The sequence below is a fragment of the Oenanthe melanoleuca genome, chromosome 5 (genome assembly GCF_029582105.1).
Source record: "Oenanthe melanoleuca isolate GR-GAL-2019-014 chromosome 5, OMel1.0, whole genome shotgun sequence".
NCBI lineage: Eukaryota > Metazoa > Chordata > Aves > Passeriformes > Muscicapidae > Oenanthe > Oenanthe melanoleuca.
The window spans coordinates 51,690,572-51,709,835 of NC_079339.1; the positions used below are offsets into that span (position 1 = coordinate 51,690,572).

At 39.2% G+C, this 19,264-nt stretch overlaps 1 protein-coding gene across 1 annotated transcript in view; it reads left to right on the plus strand.

Annotated features, from left to right (window-relative positions):
- The window catches only part of KIF26A (kinesin family member 26A), a 94,409-nt gene that overhangs the window by 62,831 nt on the left and 12,314 nt on the right, over positions 1–19,264 (plus strand). The window contains exons 5-10 of the mRNA XM_056493388.1: positions 3,323–3,506; positions 15,368–15,577; positions 17,537–17,630; positions 18,106–18,368; positions 18,614–18,797; positions 19,091–19,250. Of these exons, the coding sequence (XP_056349363.1) occupies positions 3,323–3,506; positions 15,368–15,577; positions 17,537–17,630; positions 18,106–18,368; positions 18,614–18,797; positions 19,091–19,250 (1,095 nt within the window). The remainder of the gene's footprint in view (positions 1–3,322; positions 3,507–15,367; positions 15,578–17,536; positions 17,631–18,105; positions 18,369–18,613; positions 18,798–19,090; positions 19,251–19,264) is intronic.

Consider the following 19,264-nt stretch of genomic DNA (forward strand, 5'->3'; position numbering starts at 1 on the left):
GTGCTTTTTGTAGGAGCTGAGGATGACAATTACTTGAATTCATATTCAGAGTCTGCAGTTTGATAGTGATGTTTTGTTTTGCCTGAATTGCCCTATGCTTTCAATTAGATCCTTACCCTTTCCCTTTCAGAAAAAAACCCAAAACAACAAACAAAATAAAACCCAGCAAGCTGTTTGATACTGCTTTTGCTGTGGTGTTCCAACTCCAGAAATAACCTTGTTTGAATGTCAGGCAAAGCCATTCTTGCATTCAAACACAGAGAGGTTGTAATTAAGCTTTGTGCACTGTTACCTGACAAGAGATGCTTTTTAAGTGTGAACCACACACATCATTATTAGTGCAGTTGGCTGGTTGCCCATCAAAGCACTGATTTTCTACAACAGCTACTCCAGTTCCTCTGTTTTGTTTCCTGTTATCTCACATGGACATCAACAATCCCTTTGCCAAATTTCTTAGTAAAATCATCACCCTCCAGACTCACAGGAAGAGGATTTATCAGCACTATAGCAGTTAATTGCTTTAGGTAGCATGTGCCACTGTCCTTTGAACAGTGGAGGTGCAGGAAGGTTGTGCATGCTGTCAATGTGAACCAATTTGAAAGTGGTTCTGGCTTGGTGCAGAAGTTAAGGTAATTAGTAACAAATTCAGTATCTTGGATCTGCTTATCAAAATGTCCCAGAAATGTGCTATTGAGGTATTTTGAGAAATGCTGTATTTTTAAAAAATTGCATTTTCTGTTCATTGTTTGTATGTTTTGCTTAGCTTGGCCTTTTTGGCTGCAGTTACTCATTGGGTGTTAATGCTTAGTTAGCTGCTTGAACACACAATTCCCGAGTAAATTTGTCCTTTGTATCTCATTCCCTTTCATGTATGTTTCCCAGAGGAGCTCCTCCAGCCTGATCTGTTGCAGGAGTAATTATTTCATCAGGATTTAATGTATATCTTGATTGCACTTTGAAGACATTCTCTTGAGGAGTTTTTATAATTTCAACAAGGGATCATAGCATGTAAACAAGAAAATAAACATTATCTTTCATATTAATCAACAAGATGATTAAATAATAAGCAGGATTGTTAATTGGTACTTGGAGATAGATGCTAATGACTGTCTTGAGTTCCACAATGACAGTACCAACAGGTAGACACTTTTCTTCTGCACAGTAAAGCTGCACATAATTTAGGAGGCATTACGGTTTTAATGTGCAGCTGCAACCACAGTGAAGTTGTACAACTGTGTTCCTGGTGTCCTATTTCAGCATATGTTTTCATAGTGAATGAAGTATTAGCAAGGGGCTTTGAGATTTAGGCAGTTAAATCAGTTCTCATTGCCACCAAACCCTTGAGGTTCTGTATAAACCCATGCTTGTGGTATTTTGCTTCGCTGTGGGATGCAGCTCCTGCTGGTTTCAGGATGCAGGAGTAGTCAAAAGCTGCTTCTTTCCTCAGAGGCAGAAGTCCAGCTTCTTCCTCAAAAGACATTGCTTTGGGCTCCCTCTGAGTTTGGAACTAGAGCCTCATTTTTTCATCAGATGAATCTTTGTCTTTTTCTATATGCTGTAGTGTTTATAGAGGGAGAAGGAAGCATGTAGGAGGTCTGCATCTCTAGAAGCTGAAGTAAAAAAGTTCAGGAGTTTAACACACAAGTTTAGGAATATAGAGAAAAGGGCTGGGAATTTTGGAGATCTGTATTGAGAGGGTTGCTGTTGTACTAACTAGCTGTCTAATTTTGACTCAGGTGTCCAGTTTTGCTCCTCAGACAAAGCCAGTTCTTTTTGCTGTTGCTCATTTGAAGCCAATAGTACAGCTGGGAGAAAATGTGCAGCCCTTCTGCTCTTGGTGTTAATTTTTATTTCTAACCTAAAATAAATATAGGCAAAGGAACAGTTTCCCTCTCTGATCACTTTACTGAGGTGACTAAGCCCAAGGCTGCCTGACAATGATGACAAGATTTGTAGCAAGGTTGGGGTTTTAGATTTACCCTTAATTCATGATGACAGCAAAACACTGCCTTGGTTTCTCCATAGGTCTCTTGCTTATAATACTTCACAGATGCTAGTGCCAGTTTGATCTCACTGAAAAATACTTGGAGATCTTGGGCTGAGAGACATGAGGAAAATATAAAGTAGTCATTGTATAAAGATGCTTATTAATTTGTTCAAAGTGACAAGACTTTAAATTGCAAACATGGACCAGAGTTGTGGTTTGTCCCTGAAGACCTGCTGGCATCAGTAGTGTGGTCTCAGCATGTCCACAGATGTGGTAGGGGGACACCTTGTGCTTTTGCTGCCCTAACAGTCTTCAAAGTAATGCTGAAGGTAACAATTTGGGTGCTTTTATGGTATTTATCTGTCAGTGGACTGCCTACTGACAGTCTCAGGGTTGCATCACATGTGTCTTTTTCAGGTGGTAAAGCTCTCCTTGACTTGGAGAGAACTGAGATTTCACCCTCATTGCCATGCCCAGTTGCCCAGCATGTGCTTGCAAATATTTTTATTTTGTTCTGCTTAAAATAATCATTCTGCAGGGTAAATTTTATTTTCCTATGTGGGTTTTGATATAGGGAAAAGTTTCTGTTTTGATTTCTTGCTGTCTTGTTTGGTGCTGCTGATGGGGAATAGCAGAAAAAACAGATTATGTTCCTATTTTTATTCACAAGGAAGAATGTTACAATTTTACTTCTATGTTCTAATTTTTCATCCTTCTTCATCTTTTATGTTTTGGAATTCTACATTTCAAAAGCAGGATCATTATCATTCAGCACATTACAGCATGTCTTTTTAATAGCTTTCCATTTTAATATGAAAGAATGGAGTTGGGGAGGAAAAACCAATCTGTCTTGAAGGAAATGTTTTGTTATCTATGGATTTTCTGTGCAGCCAACAGAAGAGGATCTTGAGCTCAGCTGACTTGGAGTGCTATTCTCTGTCTTGAGTAACTTGTAGAGTACAAAGAACCACTTTCATAATGTTATCACCAGCAAAGTCCATCTGGTTCTGCCAGTGACAAGGGGATTATTTCAGCTTTTTATTACACTGGTGAGATGTTAGTTTTCAGGATTCAGATGTCAGGCTGTTGGGGGAAAGGAGGGCAAGTTAGATTATAATTGAAATTCTGCTGGTGCAGAAAATAACTGAATATTTTGCCAGTGATTTTTCTACCCATATTTCCTTTATTAGTGTCCTGATGACTTGTCTTTATGAAATCAGATTAGAATGCAATTTGTTAAACAGGCAATGATGACAATGAGCGTCTGTTTGTCTGGTTCAGATTCCTGTTAGCACCTAAATAACATTGTCTTTTCTTCCTATTACTTTTATACAGAGCAGCACAGAAGCTTAACCTGTCTTCGAAGAGAAAGAAATACCATCCGCCCCTGCCACACACACACGACTTCTCTATTTATGCCACTAACTTTAGTGGCATCCTGCAGCTCTGTCCTCCCCCAGCACCACCATGCCTTCTGAGAGCTGTGTCCAAGATCAAGGACAACCCTGGCATTGGAAAGGTAACTTTGCATTTCAATGTTTTAAAATATTTTTATAGACAAAATTTAACTGGGCTGGAAGCTTCCAGGCTAGAACTGAGCTGGATAGATTCAAGAAAAGGGTCTTGGGATAGAGAGAGAGTCACATCCATTTGAATGTGCCTGAGTCCTCTTACCTCCTGTGGACTTTGCAAAGAGTAAGAGACAAAATTTCCTTTGGCATCCCAACCCACTGGTCCAAATCCATTGCCCATTCAGGCTTCAGCTGTGGAAGGAGGAGTCTCTGTGTTGGCAGCAGGACTCAGGCACTGGTGCTCTCTCTGCTGAGGTTAAGGAGATATGCTCAGGGGGCTTTGTTTCCCTCTGCTTCACATGTCATTGTAAGAGTAGGGAAATGGAGTAGCAGTCTCACCAACTTAGGAAATGCAGCACCTTTGAAATTGAAAAATTCTTGATAAGTTTATCTAAAATTAATTAAAATACAACCCAATTACTTGGAGCTTTATTCACATTTATAACTGTTTAATCACTCACACAACAGAGTCTGAATACTTATTTACATAGGCTACAAGAGACTGGTGTTTGAAGATAGAATTGAAGTATGTAATGTGCACAGGAGAGCTAAAATATGCACCTAGAGTAACTCTGCAAATCAGCACTAACATAAAGAGTTTGTCAGTCTAACTGCCTGGAGCTGACACTTGCTCACAGAAGATACTCTGAATTTTCTGAGTTAGTGCTTATTGGAAAATGAAGGAGTAATTTCAGCTGTTTTAAGCAGGTGAAAAGTCACAGAGGAAAAGGGATTGGTTTTTTTTCTCCTGCTTTTCCAGTGTTTTAGAAAAGATGTACTGATGGAATACAGTAAACCTGGCACAGTAATGTAGACATTCCTGGGTGGAGGAGGGTTTGCTAAACTATGTCCTTTTTTAAGAAAACCCATTTGTTGTGCCTGTTTTTTTTTTTTTTTTTTTGGTTTTTTTTTGGTTTTTTTTTGTTTGTTTGTTTGTTTGGTTTTTTTTGTTTTGTTTTTTTTGTTTTGTTTTGTTTTGTTTCGTTTTGTTTTTTTTGTTTTTCTTCTGTGAGACAGTACTTGGCCGTGGCACCAGGAATAACAGGGATTATGGCATTTCTGAGGCACTTTGCCTTTGAAACCTTTAAAGTATGATTGTATATCCTTGTGCCTGCAGCTCAATAAAACTGGCTCTGCACTTGTGTGCCTGCAGCTGTGTGTAGCCAAGAGACTGCTTGGCTTGTCCCTGTGCTTTGAGGGTGGCTGGTGGAACTTCCCTACATGACTTGTAAAGCACTGGCTTATCTGGTGTCCTCAAACAGATTAACAGTCTGTGATCAAGTGCATGATTCCAGAAGGGAGGAGATAATATGGGTTATGTGCTCTACCTGCTGTTTTCCTTAGTGAGTAGAGTGGAGAACTTTTCAAGGGAACATCTCCACCAGAATTCCAAGGATATGGCAGGACCCTGATCAGCTCAGTTGTGGGAGTTTCTCCTCCAGCACAGGACATGTCTTTTCTTTATTCTCAGCTGAAAAAATTTAAAACATAGAATTACAGAATATCCTGAGTTGGAAGGAACCTACAAGGATCATAGAGCATTGAAGATTCTGTTTGTTGTGATTCTTGGGGATGGTCCTCTACAGGGCCAGGAGTTGCACTTGATGATCCTTGTGGGTTCCTTCCAACTCAGCGTCTTCTGTGAATCTGTGAGAGTTCCAGCTATGTCCTTCTCACCAAATACTTGTTGACTACAGTTTGGAAGAATCCTGTGCTTTGCTGGACAGGATAAGAGCTCTCTGCTGCTAATTGAATCAGCCCTTTAGTTGAGATTTAGAGCATCCAAATGGTGATGGGGTAGGCTAGTTTACCAGTTTTAATGCTCCTCAAAACCCAAAGTAGCCATTTCTGAAACACAGTGTAAGATATACAGTACATGCTAAATGTCTCTTGACCCATTCCTCTTTTGCAACTTTATAAATATCAGCGTTTGCCTTAAAGACCTTCCAGCAACACAGATTTTTCTAAAAACTATGGGTCATCACAAATGAAATTTCATGTGTCTGAATTCTTAGAACTTGTGATCCAAGGAGGAGAAGTGTCATTCCTCTATAGGTATTCTTAAGTACTAAAAATTAATAGTTTCACCTTTTCTGAGCAATGCCAAATGACTTTTGGTAGAATTTAGCTCACTGTGTATTAGCACTCTCCATTATTTCCCACTCAACAGCTTCTGCTGTTCAAGATTTACTCAGCTGCTATCTCATGATGAGGGTGATGGGAATAAAGTAATTACTTTTCTTCCTCACTGCTTTAAGTATCCCAGCAATGGAGAGAGCAGTCAGTAAACACTGGCAGTTGTGCTGTGGTCCTCTGTTAACATCAGTCTCTCTTCTAGCAGCTTTTTACTTTACACTCCTCCTGGTTATCATTTTCCTTGGCTTTTTCTTGCAGCCTGTCCAATACTGAATATAAGATACACATATGGAACAGAATCAGTGATGAATTCTGGAGTCACTTTTTCCTACCACAGCATCTGTGGCTGTGGTTGGTACTCCATGTGGTTTGGGTGATCATTCCCATTTCAGCAGTGGCCCTCACTATTACTGAGTGGTTACTGTGGGTTAAGCAGCTGGTGAGGCAGACTTTGCCTCCCTCACCTCCGAGGAGAAGTTGCAAGAATGAAAAATAGAAGTAATAAACTGGAAACCCATGCAGTGTCCAGGATGTTTCAATGAGAGGAATGTGCCTCCCTTTATAAAAACATGATGAGATGAATGATATGTCAGCTATGCCAGAATACTATTTATTCTATGTGAGTAGTGCCTGAATACTACAGTGCATAATTATTGTTTGTACTGACACATTCTGTGCAGTCCCATTTCTCTGGTGAATCCACTGGAAGCTTAGAGTAAAGTACATGTTGAAGCATTTACAATGGCAGCTATGACTGGCTTTCTGTATTGTCTCTGCAATGGTAATTCTTAACATTTTTTCCATCCACTGATACTCAGGGTTGGTTCAATATATTCTGAGAGACACAGAAACAATGTGGAAAATGTGATGTAATTTTTGGGGCCATCAGATAAATAAATTATTCTGAACTGGGTGATGGGACAGTTGAATCCAAGGAGCTGACTGAAAGTAGCATCTGGAGTATTTTGTGTTCTTCTGGGGTGTCAAGAGCTGAACAGGTCCTGCCACTAGTGGAATCTTTTCTTGAGCATTTGAGCACAACAGACATTTGGGGAAAGGAAGAGGCTTGAGTTCTTGCTTTTGATAATGCACTTACTGTGCATTGTGAGCACTGCTGGGCAAAGCAGGAATGTGGAGAGATAGTGATGGCCAGTTCTTGCATTTGAACTCAGTTATTGATTATTTGAGCCCAAGATCTAAATTTATCCTTAATTTCACATCATCATCTCCATGTGTATCATGCAGTTCTTCTGTGGTGAAATTGCTATATGGCTTTTATGGTTGAATAGATTTGTTATTAGATACTTAACTGCAGCAGAGAGCCCTTACATATCTTTTGCAATTTGTATTTATAATTTCTCACTGTTTCAAGTATTTTTCTGGAAGGTGGAAAATAAATCTTATTAATTGCTTTTACATTTCTGAAATACCGATTTTTTTCTGCTTATAATAATTTCAGCAGCAGTGTGTGGACTTCTCCTGTGATACAAATCTTTAATTAAGCCTTTTGCTTAATTTTCTTTAGTAAGATTGTAAAGTGTTACACACTTTCACAGGTGCTTGCTAGGGTTGTCAACACGCAGGAATACCAAGCAGGGAAAAGTTGAAAAAAAAAAAAAAAAAAAGCAACAATTTAGAGCAGTAGGTCTGCCTGGGACCTGTGTTTCATATAATCAACAGTAATCAGCCTCATGCACAAAGGGAGATCCCACTATCAATTCAAACTGGATACTGAGAGGAGCTTTGCACACTACTGATAAATGTTATGTAGCAAAATTCATACCTTTCTCTTGAATGTGCCAAAAGCATCAGAGTCCAAACCATTTAGTTGAATCTTACTTAAAAGGCAATGATCCAGTGCACCATGATTCTTGTAACTGAATCATTTTTGTGGTCTCTCTGGGTGTTATTAAATTTAATGTCAGAATAGTAGGAAAGATGTCTGAAAGCCATTTAATATTGTCACTGGCAAGAAGTTAGATTATGCTCAATTTCTGACATTAATGTGCTACTTAAGATAATTTATCATATTGTGGTATTAAGAAAGACATCCTTTTTACAGTGGCTGCTGTATAGCATTCTAATGTGCTATTTTTCTTTAGCATGGTGGGAAGCCTTTTTCATGCAAAATGTTATTTTCTGGGGTTCTATTCAGCCCATTCTTTATAATACTGCATCACTTACAACAGCAACTTTAAGTGCTTGTCTCTTCCAAGGATTCTGTCAATTTTTTTTAATGTTAGAATGACAGAATGCTCCTATGTGAGACAATTGAAGTGGAGCATTTAAAGAGAGCCTGAATTGTCAGACATGTTTCTTGGACAGGTGTATGCATACTGCTCTCCATTTATGAGTTTTAGACATTTACTTCCTTTTATGCTTTACTAAGCCATAGCTGAGGTACTGCTAAGATGATTTACTGATCATGCAGGGTTGTTTTAAGTGTGCTGTGTGTCCCATTCACTGGTTCTTACGATGGTTTGGTGATGGATAACAAATAGGAACTTAATTTTGTCATCTTTACTGCTCCTTGTTCCCTAATGACTGCAGCATTATTTCTGATATAAGTCATGTATCACAGTAAGTACTCACCTATCGGTGTAGGTAGTGCTGTATCATCCAAGGTACTTGCCAAAACACCTTCAACTGCTTAAACAAAAGTGTGGAAAAGTGAGATAAAAATACAGAAGTTCTCAAGCTTTGTTTTCACCTTGAAAAAATGAAATAGTTTTCCATAATGTTTTCTGAGAGTACTGAATCAATTATTTTTTTAGCAGAGTAAAATATAGAAGTGATTTTTTTTTTTCTTTTTATTTTAGGTTCTCCCAGGGGAGGTAGATGGTCTATGCTAGCGTGGCAATTTTTGCATATAAATTTGCCATCCATTGGTAGTGGCAGTATATAAAAGGCTTGTAAGAACCACCCACAGTAAAACAATTTAGCAAGGGTTATATATCTGTCAGTTACAATTAAATCCATGAAAAATATTGGCTCTGTACTAGGACTTCTGTAATTTGATTTACACTGTAGTTGAAAAATAAGTGATTTCATTGGAAAATGGTCTTTATTCAATGGAATGTGAATTCTTTGTAATTTCTTGGTGAGAAATCTTAATTCAGAATGGTGGGTGTCTAAACATAGTTATTTAATTAACCTGCTGTTACACACCATTTTGTGAACATTGCACAAAATTAACTTCTTGGCTGCACAATGCCTGTCAAGGATGTGTGTTTCTAGGGAATATTTAGTGTCCATTCAAATTTGTTATAATGACATTTATTGCTAAAGACCAAATTGCTTGTTCATTTAGGGATTATCATACTGCTATAATGCAGAATATGATCAGCATTTTTAAAATGGATTCCAGTGTAGTGCCAGCACCTTCCCAAAATACAGAGTTTATTTTAGTAAGAAAGGCTTGAGCACATTTAAAAATTTTAAAATTTTATATGCTTTTAATCCATTCCTTTTACTTTTTTCCTTCTCATTATGTCTAATATGAAACTTGACAAGTATATAAGCATCAGATGCTAACAAAGCATCACTACAAAAACATAAACACTGCACATCCATTGATTTCAAAGGAGGTACCATATGTTGCAGTTATGCCTGTGCTAACATACTTGGCTGGGTCAGGATCCTAATTTCCTCAACATTCAAAGTGCCACAGAGTCTAGTCATTACCTAGTGAATTAGTGGAGTCTTCTCTGTCTACATGTCTGTCCCTAATTAAACTGTGTAGAGTGTTTCCACTGAAAGATGAATGACCAGTTTTCTGTATATATGTATATATAATATTTTTTTGTATTTGTTGTCTAAAAGATGTAATAGAGGTCCATGATAGTCTTAGGAACAGAATTCAGATCATCTGGTTCTTTAAGTGTGAGATGGTCCTTCCCTTTCCTTTAAATCAGAGTTTAAAGCCTTTCTATCTCCCTTGCTTAGGGGGTAATAATCTATGAGAGCCTGATTGTCAATCTCCTGGCTGTTTCTAGTTTCTGTCTAGAATTATGTGGAATTGTGTCATTCTGTTGATCAGTGGTTCTTTTCTCTGCAAATTCAGGCTTGGACACAATTTCTTCTGGGACAACACGTGCCTCATTGCTCTTGGAGTTTTGTATTTTGGTGTGTGGTTTTGCAATAGCTCCATTCAGTTCAGATCCAAAATATCTGGGCCTTACTAGATACAATTGCTAGCTTGCTTCTGACCATCAGTCTCACCTTCAGCTGTCAGTTGCTTCAAATATTTGGTTTCACAGGTTTCTGGTCTGTCTCTTCCTTTTTGCAGCCCTGCTTTCTGGCACTGTCATACTCTTGATGCTCTGTGCTGTGTTGATCTGGAGCCAGCCCATTATTTTGGTTGGTGACTCCTCTGTCCTGTTCTCCTCAACTCCTGCTGGTTCAGTGTGTTGGGGACATCTGGAAATGGTGAGCCCACACCAGCAGGTGATGTGGCAGTGCTGGAGAAGGTCACAGCGTGGGAGCAGTGACTCCTCATGGCAGTGGGGCAGAGGGGCTCTCCTGTGACCCTCTGCTGTGGAATGGGGTAGCCAGGATCAGAGGAGGAGGAGCACTGCAGGGGGAGGAAGGGCTGGTGCCAGCCAGAGGTACATCCCTCAGTTTCTCAGGTATTTTGGTGTTCAGGTGAAAACTGTTAAATACCCATCTAGATTTGATTTTCATAAAGGGTAAAGATCTCAATGTCTAGGGTTTTGTCTCAGGACTCCCAGCAGGTTACTGATATTTGAGTGGATCTGTGATTCTCTAGTGATCTCATTGGATGTTTATAAAACTTTATGGGGTTTGGCCCCAGAGTTCTCCACATAGCCTTGTCTTCCACACAGAGGACTTTTCTTTTTCCCCCTCATTTATTTTTTTTAGAAATCCTTTTAGAATCCCTTTTGCCAATTAGTCTCCTTAAAATCCCATATGTTTGGGATTAAACTGGTGTGATTTTTGTTTTTATGCTTCAGCATCCATCCCTTAGGTTTGCCCTTCCATAGCTGGAGTAAATGAATTCTAGGAGCTGTTTTCTTTTGTTGCCTTTCTTTGCCCTGATTTCCACTGCAAACTGACAGATAAACTTAAAAAAAAAAAAAAAAATTCCTTGATTGCTCGAAAACTTTCTCATCTTTGCCGGTGAGGGTTAAAATTACATCCATTGTTGTGCTGGGTGAGGGGGCCTCTGACCTTATGCCACCCATTTCTAAAGCTTTTCCAAATTAGATGCTTGTTTATTTATTTTTTGGAATTCTTTATCTTTTAATGACATATTCAAGATATATTTACCATTTTAGTTTCCTAAGCACTTTTGATTTTAATAGTATTTCCTTCAGCAATTCTGCTGACCTCCTGATTTCTGCATATACACAAATTTGGAAAAGTTCAGTAATGGAGTGTGAACCCTCAGTGTACAAACCCCACCAGATTAGAATCAGCTAATTAATGAGATACTTCAGTTGTTTCCATGATTTAAGCTGTCTTAAGGCACTGAGAAAAATGTTAATAATACAAAAATATTGTGATATTTATGTTTCTTTTATTTTTGTTTGCAGAAATTGAACTCAAATACAAACATAGCCTCTTTTTCTATCAACATCCTCATTAAAATAGAGCCTCTCTCCAGTATTCAATGCCTGCATGAATGTCTGTGTATACCCTTCATAATTATAAACTTCCACTTGTAATTCTTTTTTACTTTGTGTCATTCTCTGCATAGAAGAAGAAACAACAAAAGGGAGGGGAAAGGTAGTAATAATACCAAATTTTAGCAAAAAGGATCATTCCCATCACAAGATGGATGTATGTGTTAGCTCTCCTTAAGGAGTATAAAAATGTGGGGTGCCCTAAGCCTGAGATGACTTTTCTGAAGTCCCCAAATTTGTATTTTCTTTCCTTTTTTGTATTCTCTCTCTCTCCCCCCTTTCCCCCAGTCCTTTTAGGTCTCTTCGATTCCCACCCCCTGACCTGTTCTTTTTCCTTCAGACCTGTCTTATTCTTCCCTTTATTCCTTCTCCTCTAAATTCCTTTTCTTGTGCTTCTTTGCTTGTACAAATGTTAGCAGTAGCTGGTAGCACTGCAGCTGGAGTTTAGCCTAGTACATACTGTCAAATAATCACCCACAAAGGTGAGAAATTAATTGTGCTTAATTCTAATAATTAATTGTCATAAGCAAATAAGAGCATTAGAGTGCAGTCATTGCTGATTTGCTCCCTAGTTATGGGCCAAAGTTACTTTCAAATTGACAGGCCCTGTGTTATCCTGAATCCTCCCCTCCCTGCAAGCCCTTGTTTCTGGATGATTTCCTGCACCTGCTGTCTCTACAGGTGAGCATGCCTTTTGTATGAGATCTAGAAGAAGAGACCCAGGAGAAGCTGCAGTTAAATTGATCCTTAAGGCAAGAGCCATGCTGGCTCTGTAGTACTCACACTGTACTGTTTTCCTGCAGTATTAACTCCAGAAGAATACTGGGATGAGCTTCGGAGCTGAGAATATAAACCTGTCACTTAAGATTGGTCCTCAACCACAGGCATGCAGGAAGTGTGAGAAGAATAAACAGTATTGCACCAAACCTTTCCTGTATACACACAGAAGCATGTGCATGCACCCAGCATCTGCCTGCTGTGAAGGGATGTGTTTGAGTAATCTTTGTGCTTGATGGCACTTCCATGAGCATTTCTGCTTTATTTCTGAGTGAAATCAGGCTGGCTCAGCATCATGAATGAGTGTGGCACATTACAACTACTGATATATCACTTACAGATATATTTAGTGGGCAGGGAAACTAAACGTGAAATCAGTGTTTTTCTACTCTGCAAATCAGCTTTTATGCACAAAACACTAAAAGAGGAAGTTCCTCAAACTGCTTTTCTCTGCCCCCTCACATTCATCTTGAAAGCTCACTTTTATTGTAAAAATGATGACCCTTGAGGCCTGTTAAGTTTGGGATCTGATCCATTATGGGAAGCTATTTTAGTATTTTTCTCATTCAGAGAGGTGCTCTTAAAAACCTAATTTGTCACACAAGGATTTTCTGTGGGTGAAGCCATCATTGTGTTTAGGGGGAGCAATGCTCTAATAAGAGGTAACTGGCTGTTTAGGTCAGGAGCAAACCAATTTTCCTCTTATGCAAGCTCTGGTTGCTATAATCTAATAATAGATGGAAGAGAGAACAGAAATGACTGTTTAGATAAGTGCTTTGAAAACAGCATATATTTTAAAATTCATTTTAATCAAGTGACCCTGAAGTGGGCATTTATACTTACATACATTTATATATTTAGGTTTTGTTTCTTTTTTTTGCCCTGAGGGAGGTTATTTTTTATGAGCACCTTGGTAGCATGTCAAGGTTGAGCTGGCAGGCTAATACACAAAGCTGGCTTCATGCAGCTTTTATGGGGAAACAGCCTTGAGTGTGTCACCTCTGATGCACTTTGCTTTTGAGGCAGCTGTTTCATTTATTCGAAGGTTTGCTTGTTTTCTGGGACTGTATTTTCATATTTATATTACTGTGAAAGGCAAAATAAAAAAAAGTGTTGAATCAGGGGATAGCTTGAGTCAATAGGTGGAAGAATTTGCTGCTGTGTTTGGTGGAGCAGTGTTTATTGGAATGGTTGGTTGTTTCTTAACCTTTTGTTTGGAAGAAATGTTTGGGAAAAGCTTTTAGAGCTGCTTTGTGGAAAATATTTCCTTTGAGGGTGCTTGAGGAGTTGTGTAGGGATGCCTGTGTGCAGCTTAGCCCCCATAGAGAGAAGGAGATAGTTCTTCATGGGAGAAGAAGGGACAGCTGAGAACTTAAATGTCAGAATTACCTGCCCTCCCCAGCTGGTAAAGGCAGGGCCAGTTCAGCATGGTGCTTCCTGCTGCTCCCACGTCTGCTGTGGATCATCCTGGCTTGGCCACTGCATTTCACTGCCCATGCTGGGTGCAGATGTGTCTGCTGTCACCTTTTCATCCTGTCTGGTACGAGGGGCAGTGCCCCAGGGTGGCTCAGCCTGCTCTGGTCTCTGCTTGTTGCCTGCATTTCACATGCTGTGCTTTGCTGAAGTAGGTTTTCAGCTTTGGTTCTTCCTTTGCCAGTTTCTCTGTGGACACAGAAGTGACAGGGAAGTGCTGACTGCAAAGTCCATTTTTTTGATAAAGACACAATGTGTTCATGGAGTAAGTGCACACCATTTTAATGACACAATGTTCTTGAAACAAGTAAGTAGGAATCAAATTGTTCTGGCATATTTAAGGTTACACTTAGCAAAAGACTTACTGAAGTGGAGAATCATTCTATATCAGAGAAGTGCTTTTGAACCCCATTTCTACATGCAATATCCAGCTCAGGGCTAAAAGTGAGCCTGACTCATAGAACCATGGAATTGTCTAGGTTGGAAAGGGTCTTCAAGATCAAGTCTAGCTGTTAACCCAGCACTGCCAAGCCCACCACTAAACCATGTGCTTTAACAGGAGTGGCTGTTTCGTGGCTCAGTGCTGCAGAAGATGAAGGTGCTGATGGGTGCTGTGGAAATGCATCTATAAATTGTTCCAGCAGTGGTTTATCACAGCCATGGAGGATCTTCAACCAGCTGGTTAACTCTGGTGCTGTGAGAGCTGTCTGGTAGCTGAATAAGGAGATATATTGTTCAGCTTGTTACTGAAACATTTCATACACCGTGGAAAAAGTAATTCTCACTGAACATTGCTTTTCTCTGAAGCCTGTTCTGCAGGGCAGTTCAGAGTTGAAGTTGCACCTGTAATAGTAATTTACTTCAGTGCAAGGTGTATAAAACATGCTGGCTCTGACATGGGAGCATTTCATAAGGATAAATGGTTGTAAGTGGGTGTGAGGCAGTATTTCACAGGTTTTTAAAGTAAGAGCATGATTTCCAGGAAGCTTAAAAGAAGCAGGTGTGCAGCTGTTATGGAATTTTCCTGAGACCCAGTCACTTGGCTCCCATAAGGTGCTTTGGAAATCACAGCTAACATGTCAGAGCTTTCTAAAGATGTGTCTTATAAACCTGTGTGTAGGACATCATAATTTGTAGTGCTACAATAGAAGTGGACCTTGTGATAGGTTTCTTTTCGAACTTTTTTGACCTTTTAGTGGTTTGTGGTTTGGTTTTTTTTCTTCCTTTTTTTCTCCCCCCCATTAAATCTGCCACTAACCACTGAAGAGCCTAGCAATGACAGCATAAAGGCAACTGCCTGGGACAGTTGTAAGAGAAACACCTTTTTATTAGAGTAATATGAGTGAGAAATTGAAAGTTTCTAGACTTCTTTCAAATGCAGTAGCTGCCTGAGCCTTGTGTTATTCAGACTGATTTTCAAAGTGTCCTTTTGGTCACACTGAGTACTTGAAAGGCAGGAGACTAGAATTCTCTTTTCTTTGGCATCGTGTTACACCTACAGTGGATCATATTTGCAGATCAGACATTTATAAATTGAATTAGTAAAACTGGAATTGCATCAACTGAAGAGACAAAGTGCACCTTTGAAACCTAATTAGTTCAGTGAAGATCCCAGGCTGGAAAATATGGCTCTGTTTTTGTCCCATGGTTGTTCTGACACACCTAAACATTGCAAACAAACACATCATAGGAGGGGGAGTGGGTTTTGGAGGAATGCTTTGCATATGTTTATCTGTAGTTGGGAACTCAAGTTGTTGCTTTCTTCTGAATCCTTGCAGGTGAAAGTGATGGTAAGGATTTGTTCCTCTCAAGGAGCACACGAAACATCTGAGTCCATGTCCTTCCTAAAGGTAGACCCACGAAAAAAGCAAATCACATTTTATGATCCAGCAACAACTGGGCCTTCCAATGCAGGTCACAGAAGAGGTGTTGTTGCTGTCCCAAAGATGTTTGCCTTTGATGCAGTTTTCCCCCAGGACGCTTCACAGGTACTGGAATCACATAAAACTCTTGAGTCTTCTCTTGGCCACTGCATTTGATTGCCTGAAGAGTTCCTCCTGTTTCTGGGGAATTTTATTTGAATGAGTTGCCTTAATGCTTGGAAAAAAACATGGTAATTAATAGACAAGTGGGTAAATTTGTTACATCATCTGTTTAGTTGAGATGTAAAATTAAGGAATAATAGCTGGGGAGATATATTTGCTGACTAAATTACCTTCTTGTGTATTTTCTTGTTAGAGAAAGGCACACACCCAGCTTGAAATCCAGTTTTTCATCCAGCTAGGTTTTAACCCATTTGATGGGACTGAAATAATGTCCTTCCCCACAGCTTTCAATGGGAAATAAACCTGTGCTTAATGTTAAACTAAATGCTGTTAGGAGGAAAGATAAAGCTAACCCCTTGGGATTGTAATACTGGAACAAGGAGCTTTTACATTATCTGCCCCCTTTCCAGTTTGTTTATCCTGTGGTTTTGACTGATTATTTTATGTTGATGGCTGTGCTGATGGTGGTGCATGTCTTTCTTTTGGCCTCTAAAAGGGAGCATTTATTCAGTAATGGCCTCAGACCTGAAGCCTCTACACAGACAGGATGGCTGGTCTGAGAGGATTGGGGTCTGCAGTATATTCAGTGAGATTACACTCATGGACATCTGATAATTCCTTCTGTGAAAAATCTTTGGTTCAGAAAATAAAATCCTAGAACAGCTTTAAAAATAACTAATTCAACAGCATTTGGAGAAATCTGAACCAAGTCTGAACTGCTGAAACAAAAAATCAGGGTGAAAAATACAGGGCAAAGCATCCAAAGTAAAAACAGTCTGTTAATGCTGAGAAAATATGACAAGGTCTAGATCATAATCTCCTCCTCTTCTCCTTATTTTTTGGGGTCCCAGACTGTAGATAGGAAAATACCTATTGAGTCTAAGTTCTAGACAAGCACTAAAGATGGAGAATAACTTCCCACACACATCAGTGCTCAAAGCACCTGTAACCACATCCAAAAGCTGTTTGTAGATCCTGCCTAGGTTCAAACAGGGTCTTTGTGCAGAAGAGAGCAACAGCAATCTCAGCATTAAGTCCAGAACTGGAAGTGAGGTTTTTTTACTTGTGCTGCCAGCCCTGCTGCAAGGTCACAGCCTGTGTGCCTGCTGGTTTTGGCACCAGTCCTTGAGGCTGTTGACCCTGGTTTGGGATGACTTTTCAGTTCCTTGTAGCAGGCCTGTTGGGTGGCCTGTTGTGATGTATTTGGGTGATGTTGGCCACTGCAGCCCCTTCTGTGGAGGCATTATTGCTAGAGGCAAGCTTGCTGCCATGCACCTGCAAACAGAGCCTTATCATTTCTCTGTAGTTACATATTTACAGCATCCCCCTCCCCTGCCCCCAGCTGCTGTACTTAATAGATCATCTTATTGTGTATTTGAAACCTTCCCTGACGTGGATAAACTGGTTTTAGCACAAATAGGTATTTTAGCAAGTTCTCTTTATTGATGATGATGTTTCCACTGGAAGAGGAAAATGTAATACTATGAAATCTTATTCAGGGATCTTAATGCATTTTCTCCAGTATGGATGTCTTTTTAATTCCTGTGAGCACTCCTGAGTAGCTTAATTTCAGTGGAGTTGCTACCATTACTGAATAGCCTTGGCTAAGCTATTATACCAGTAGGAAACCTGGTTGGATAGCATTCAGTTTGGTACATTAGTCATAGAATCAATATTCCAAGAGAATAGGTTTAATAGAATTGAAAACTATTTTAGGCTGTAGTAGCATATTTTATTATTTTTTAAGATAGCATGGTTACTAAAATAATAGGACTGATGCCATAAAAATGGGGAGAATATTGCGCCTCAAAAATATTGAGTCATTCATTTCATTACAGAAGAGCAGTAAAAACCACAGCAGTATGTGCTCTTTCACTTATTTGTCTCCAATTTTTCTTTCAGGCTGAGGTATGCTCTGGAACAGTAGCAGAAGTAATCCAGTCTGTTGTGAATGGTGCAGATGGTTGCATATTTTGCTTTGGTCATGTCAAGCTTGGTGAGCTCCCAAATTCGTTACAGTTAATTACTATGTCAGTCTGGTAATTACATGCTGTCAGCTCCTGGAACAATAAACCTGGAGTATATGAATAGATTAGAATTTCTTTTTAATTAGCTTTGCAAACTTATCACGGTTTATTTCTACACTGTGATTGTGAGTTTTAATTTGAAAAGGTGAAATGTAGCATCAGATTAGCTTATTCAAGAGCAAGTTTATGTAGGTGCACTGTGATAAAAATCAAAAGATCAGAGGTGTTTTTAACATTGATTTACTGTGGGTCTGACATACAAAACTTGCAAACCTAATTGAATAAATAGTAATGGGTTATTAATTACATACTTAGAATTTTTTCATCCGTTCTTTCCCTTATTTGTACATGTAATGTACCATGGTGATATCAGGTGGCAATATAAAGAAATGTTGCCTTGTACAAGAAAGGTTAATTGTGTTTATGTTTGTCTTTTTGTTCTAGGAAAATCTTTTACCATGATTGGGAAAGATAACTCCACACAAAGCCTTGGTATCATCCCCTGTGCAATTTCTTGGCTCTTCAAATTGATCAATGAACGTAAAGAAAAAACTGGAACTCGTTTCTCTATTAGAGTATCTGCTGTAGAGATCAGTGGCAAAGATGAAAACCTTAAGGATTTGTTAGCTGAAGTAGCCACTGGCAGCCTGCAGGATGGCCAGTCTCCTGGGGTTTATCTGAGAGAAGATCCAATATGTGGAACCCAGGTATAATGAATATCACAACATAGATTTTTCTGAGCCTTTCTTCTACTTTTTATTTCCTTTTATCTGACAACAATTATGACAACTTTTAAGCCAGTAAAAAAAATTTATTGCTTTCAATTTATAAGCTCTTCTCCCATGGTGTACATATTTGTTTCTCTTAGTGCCCTGGAGATTTAGCATGTTCAGCAAAAAATAATTGAAAAAATGCCCCGTGCTAATTTGTCATTTTCTTGTTTATATTCAAGCTTCAAAACCAAAGTGAGCTAAGGGCCCCAACAGCAGAGAAAGCTGCCTTTTTCCTTGATGCTGCAATTGCTGCCAGAAGCACCAGCAAGCCTGAATGTGAGGAGGAAGACAGGAGGAATTCACACATGCTCTTTACTCTTCACATATACCAGTATCGCATGGAGAAGAGTGGCAAAGGAGGAAGTATGAATGTTCTTACCATATTGCTTATTTTTAAATGATGTGGTCTTGCATTAGTTTTAATAATGATCTGCAATTAACTTAAAAAGAAGAAAATGAACTCTCAAGCCAGTTGAGTCACCTTTAACTTTTGTAGCTGTGACTAATATCTGGTTTCCGTACAATTAAGTATTAATTTGGTCATTATCCCATGCTGTATTCATTATTCTCCTCATTTGAATGCCTTTTGAATACCAGTTTGGCTTGAGTCCACACAAGAACGTGATGTACAACTGTTTTTCCCCTTTTTGTTTTAGTGTCTGGAGGACGCAGTCGTTTGCATCTCATTGATCTGGGGAGCTGTGAAAAAGTGCTGAGCAAGAGCCGAGATGGAGGAGGCTCTCTGTGTCTGTCTCTCTCTGCCCTGGGCAACGTAATTTTGGCCTTAATTAATGGTGCTAAGCATGTGCCATATAAGTAAGTGAATTCTA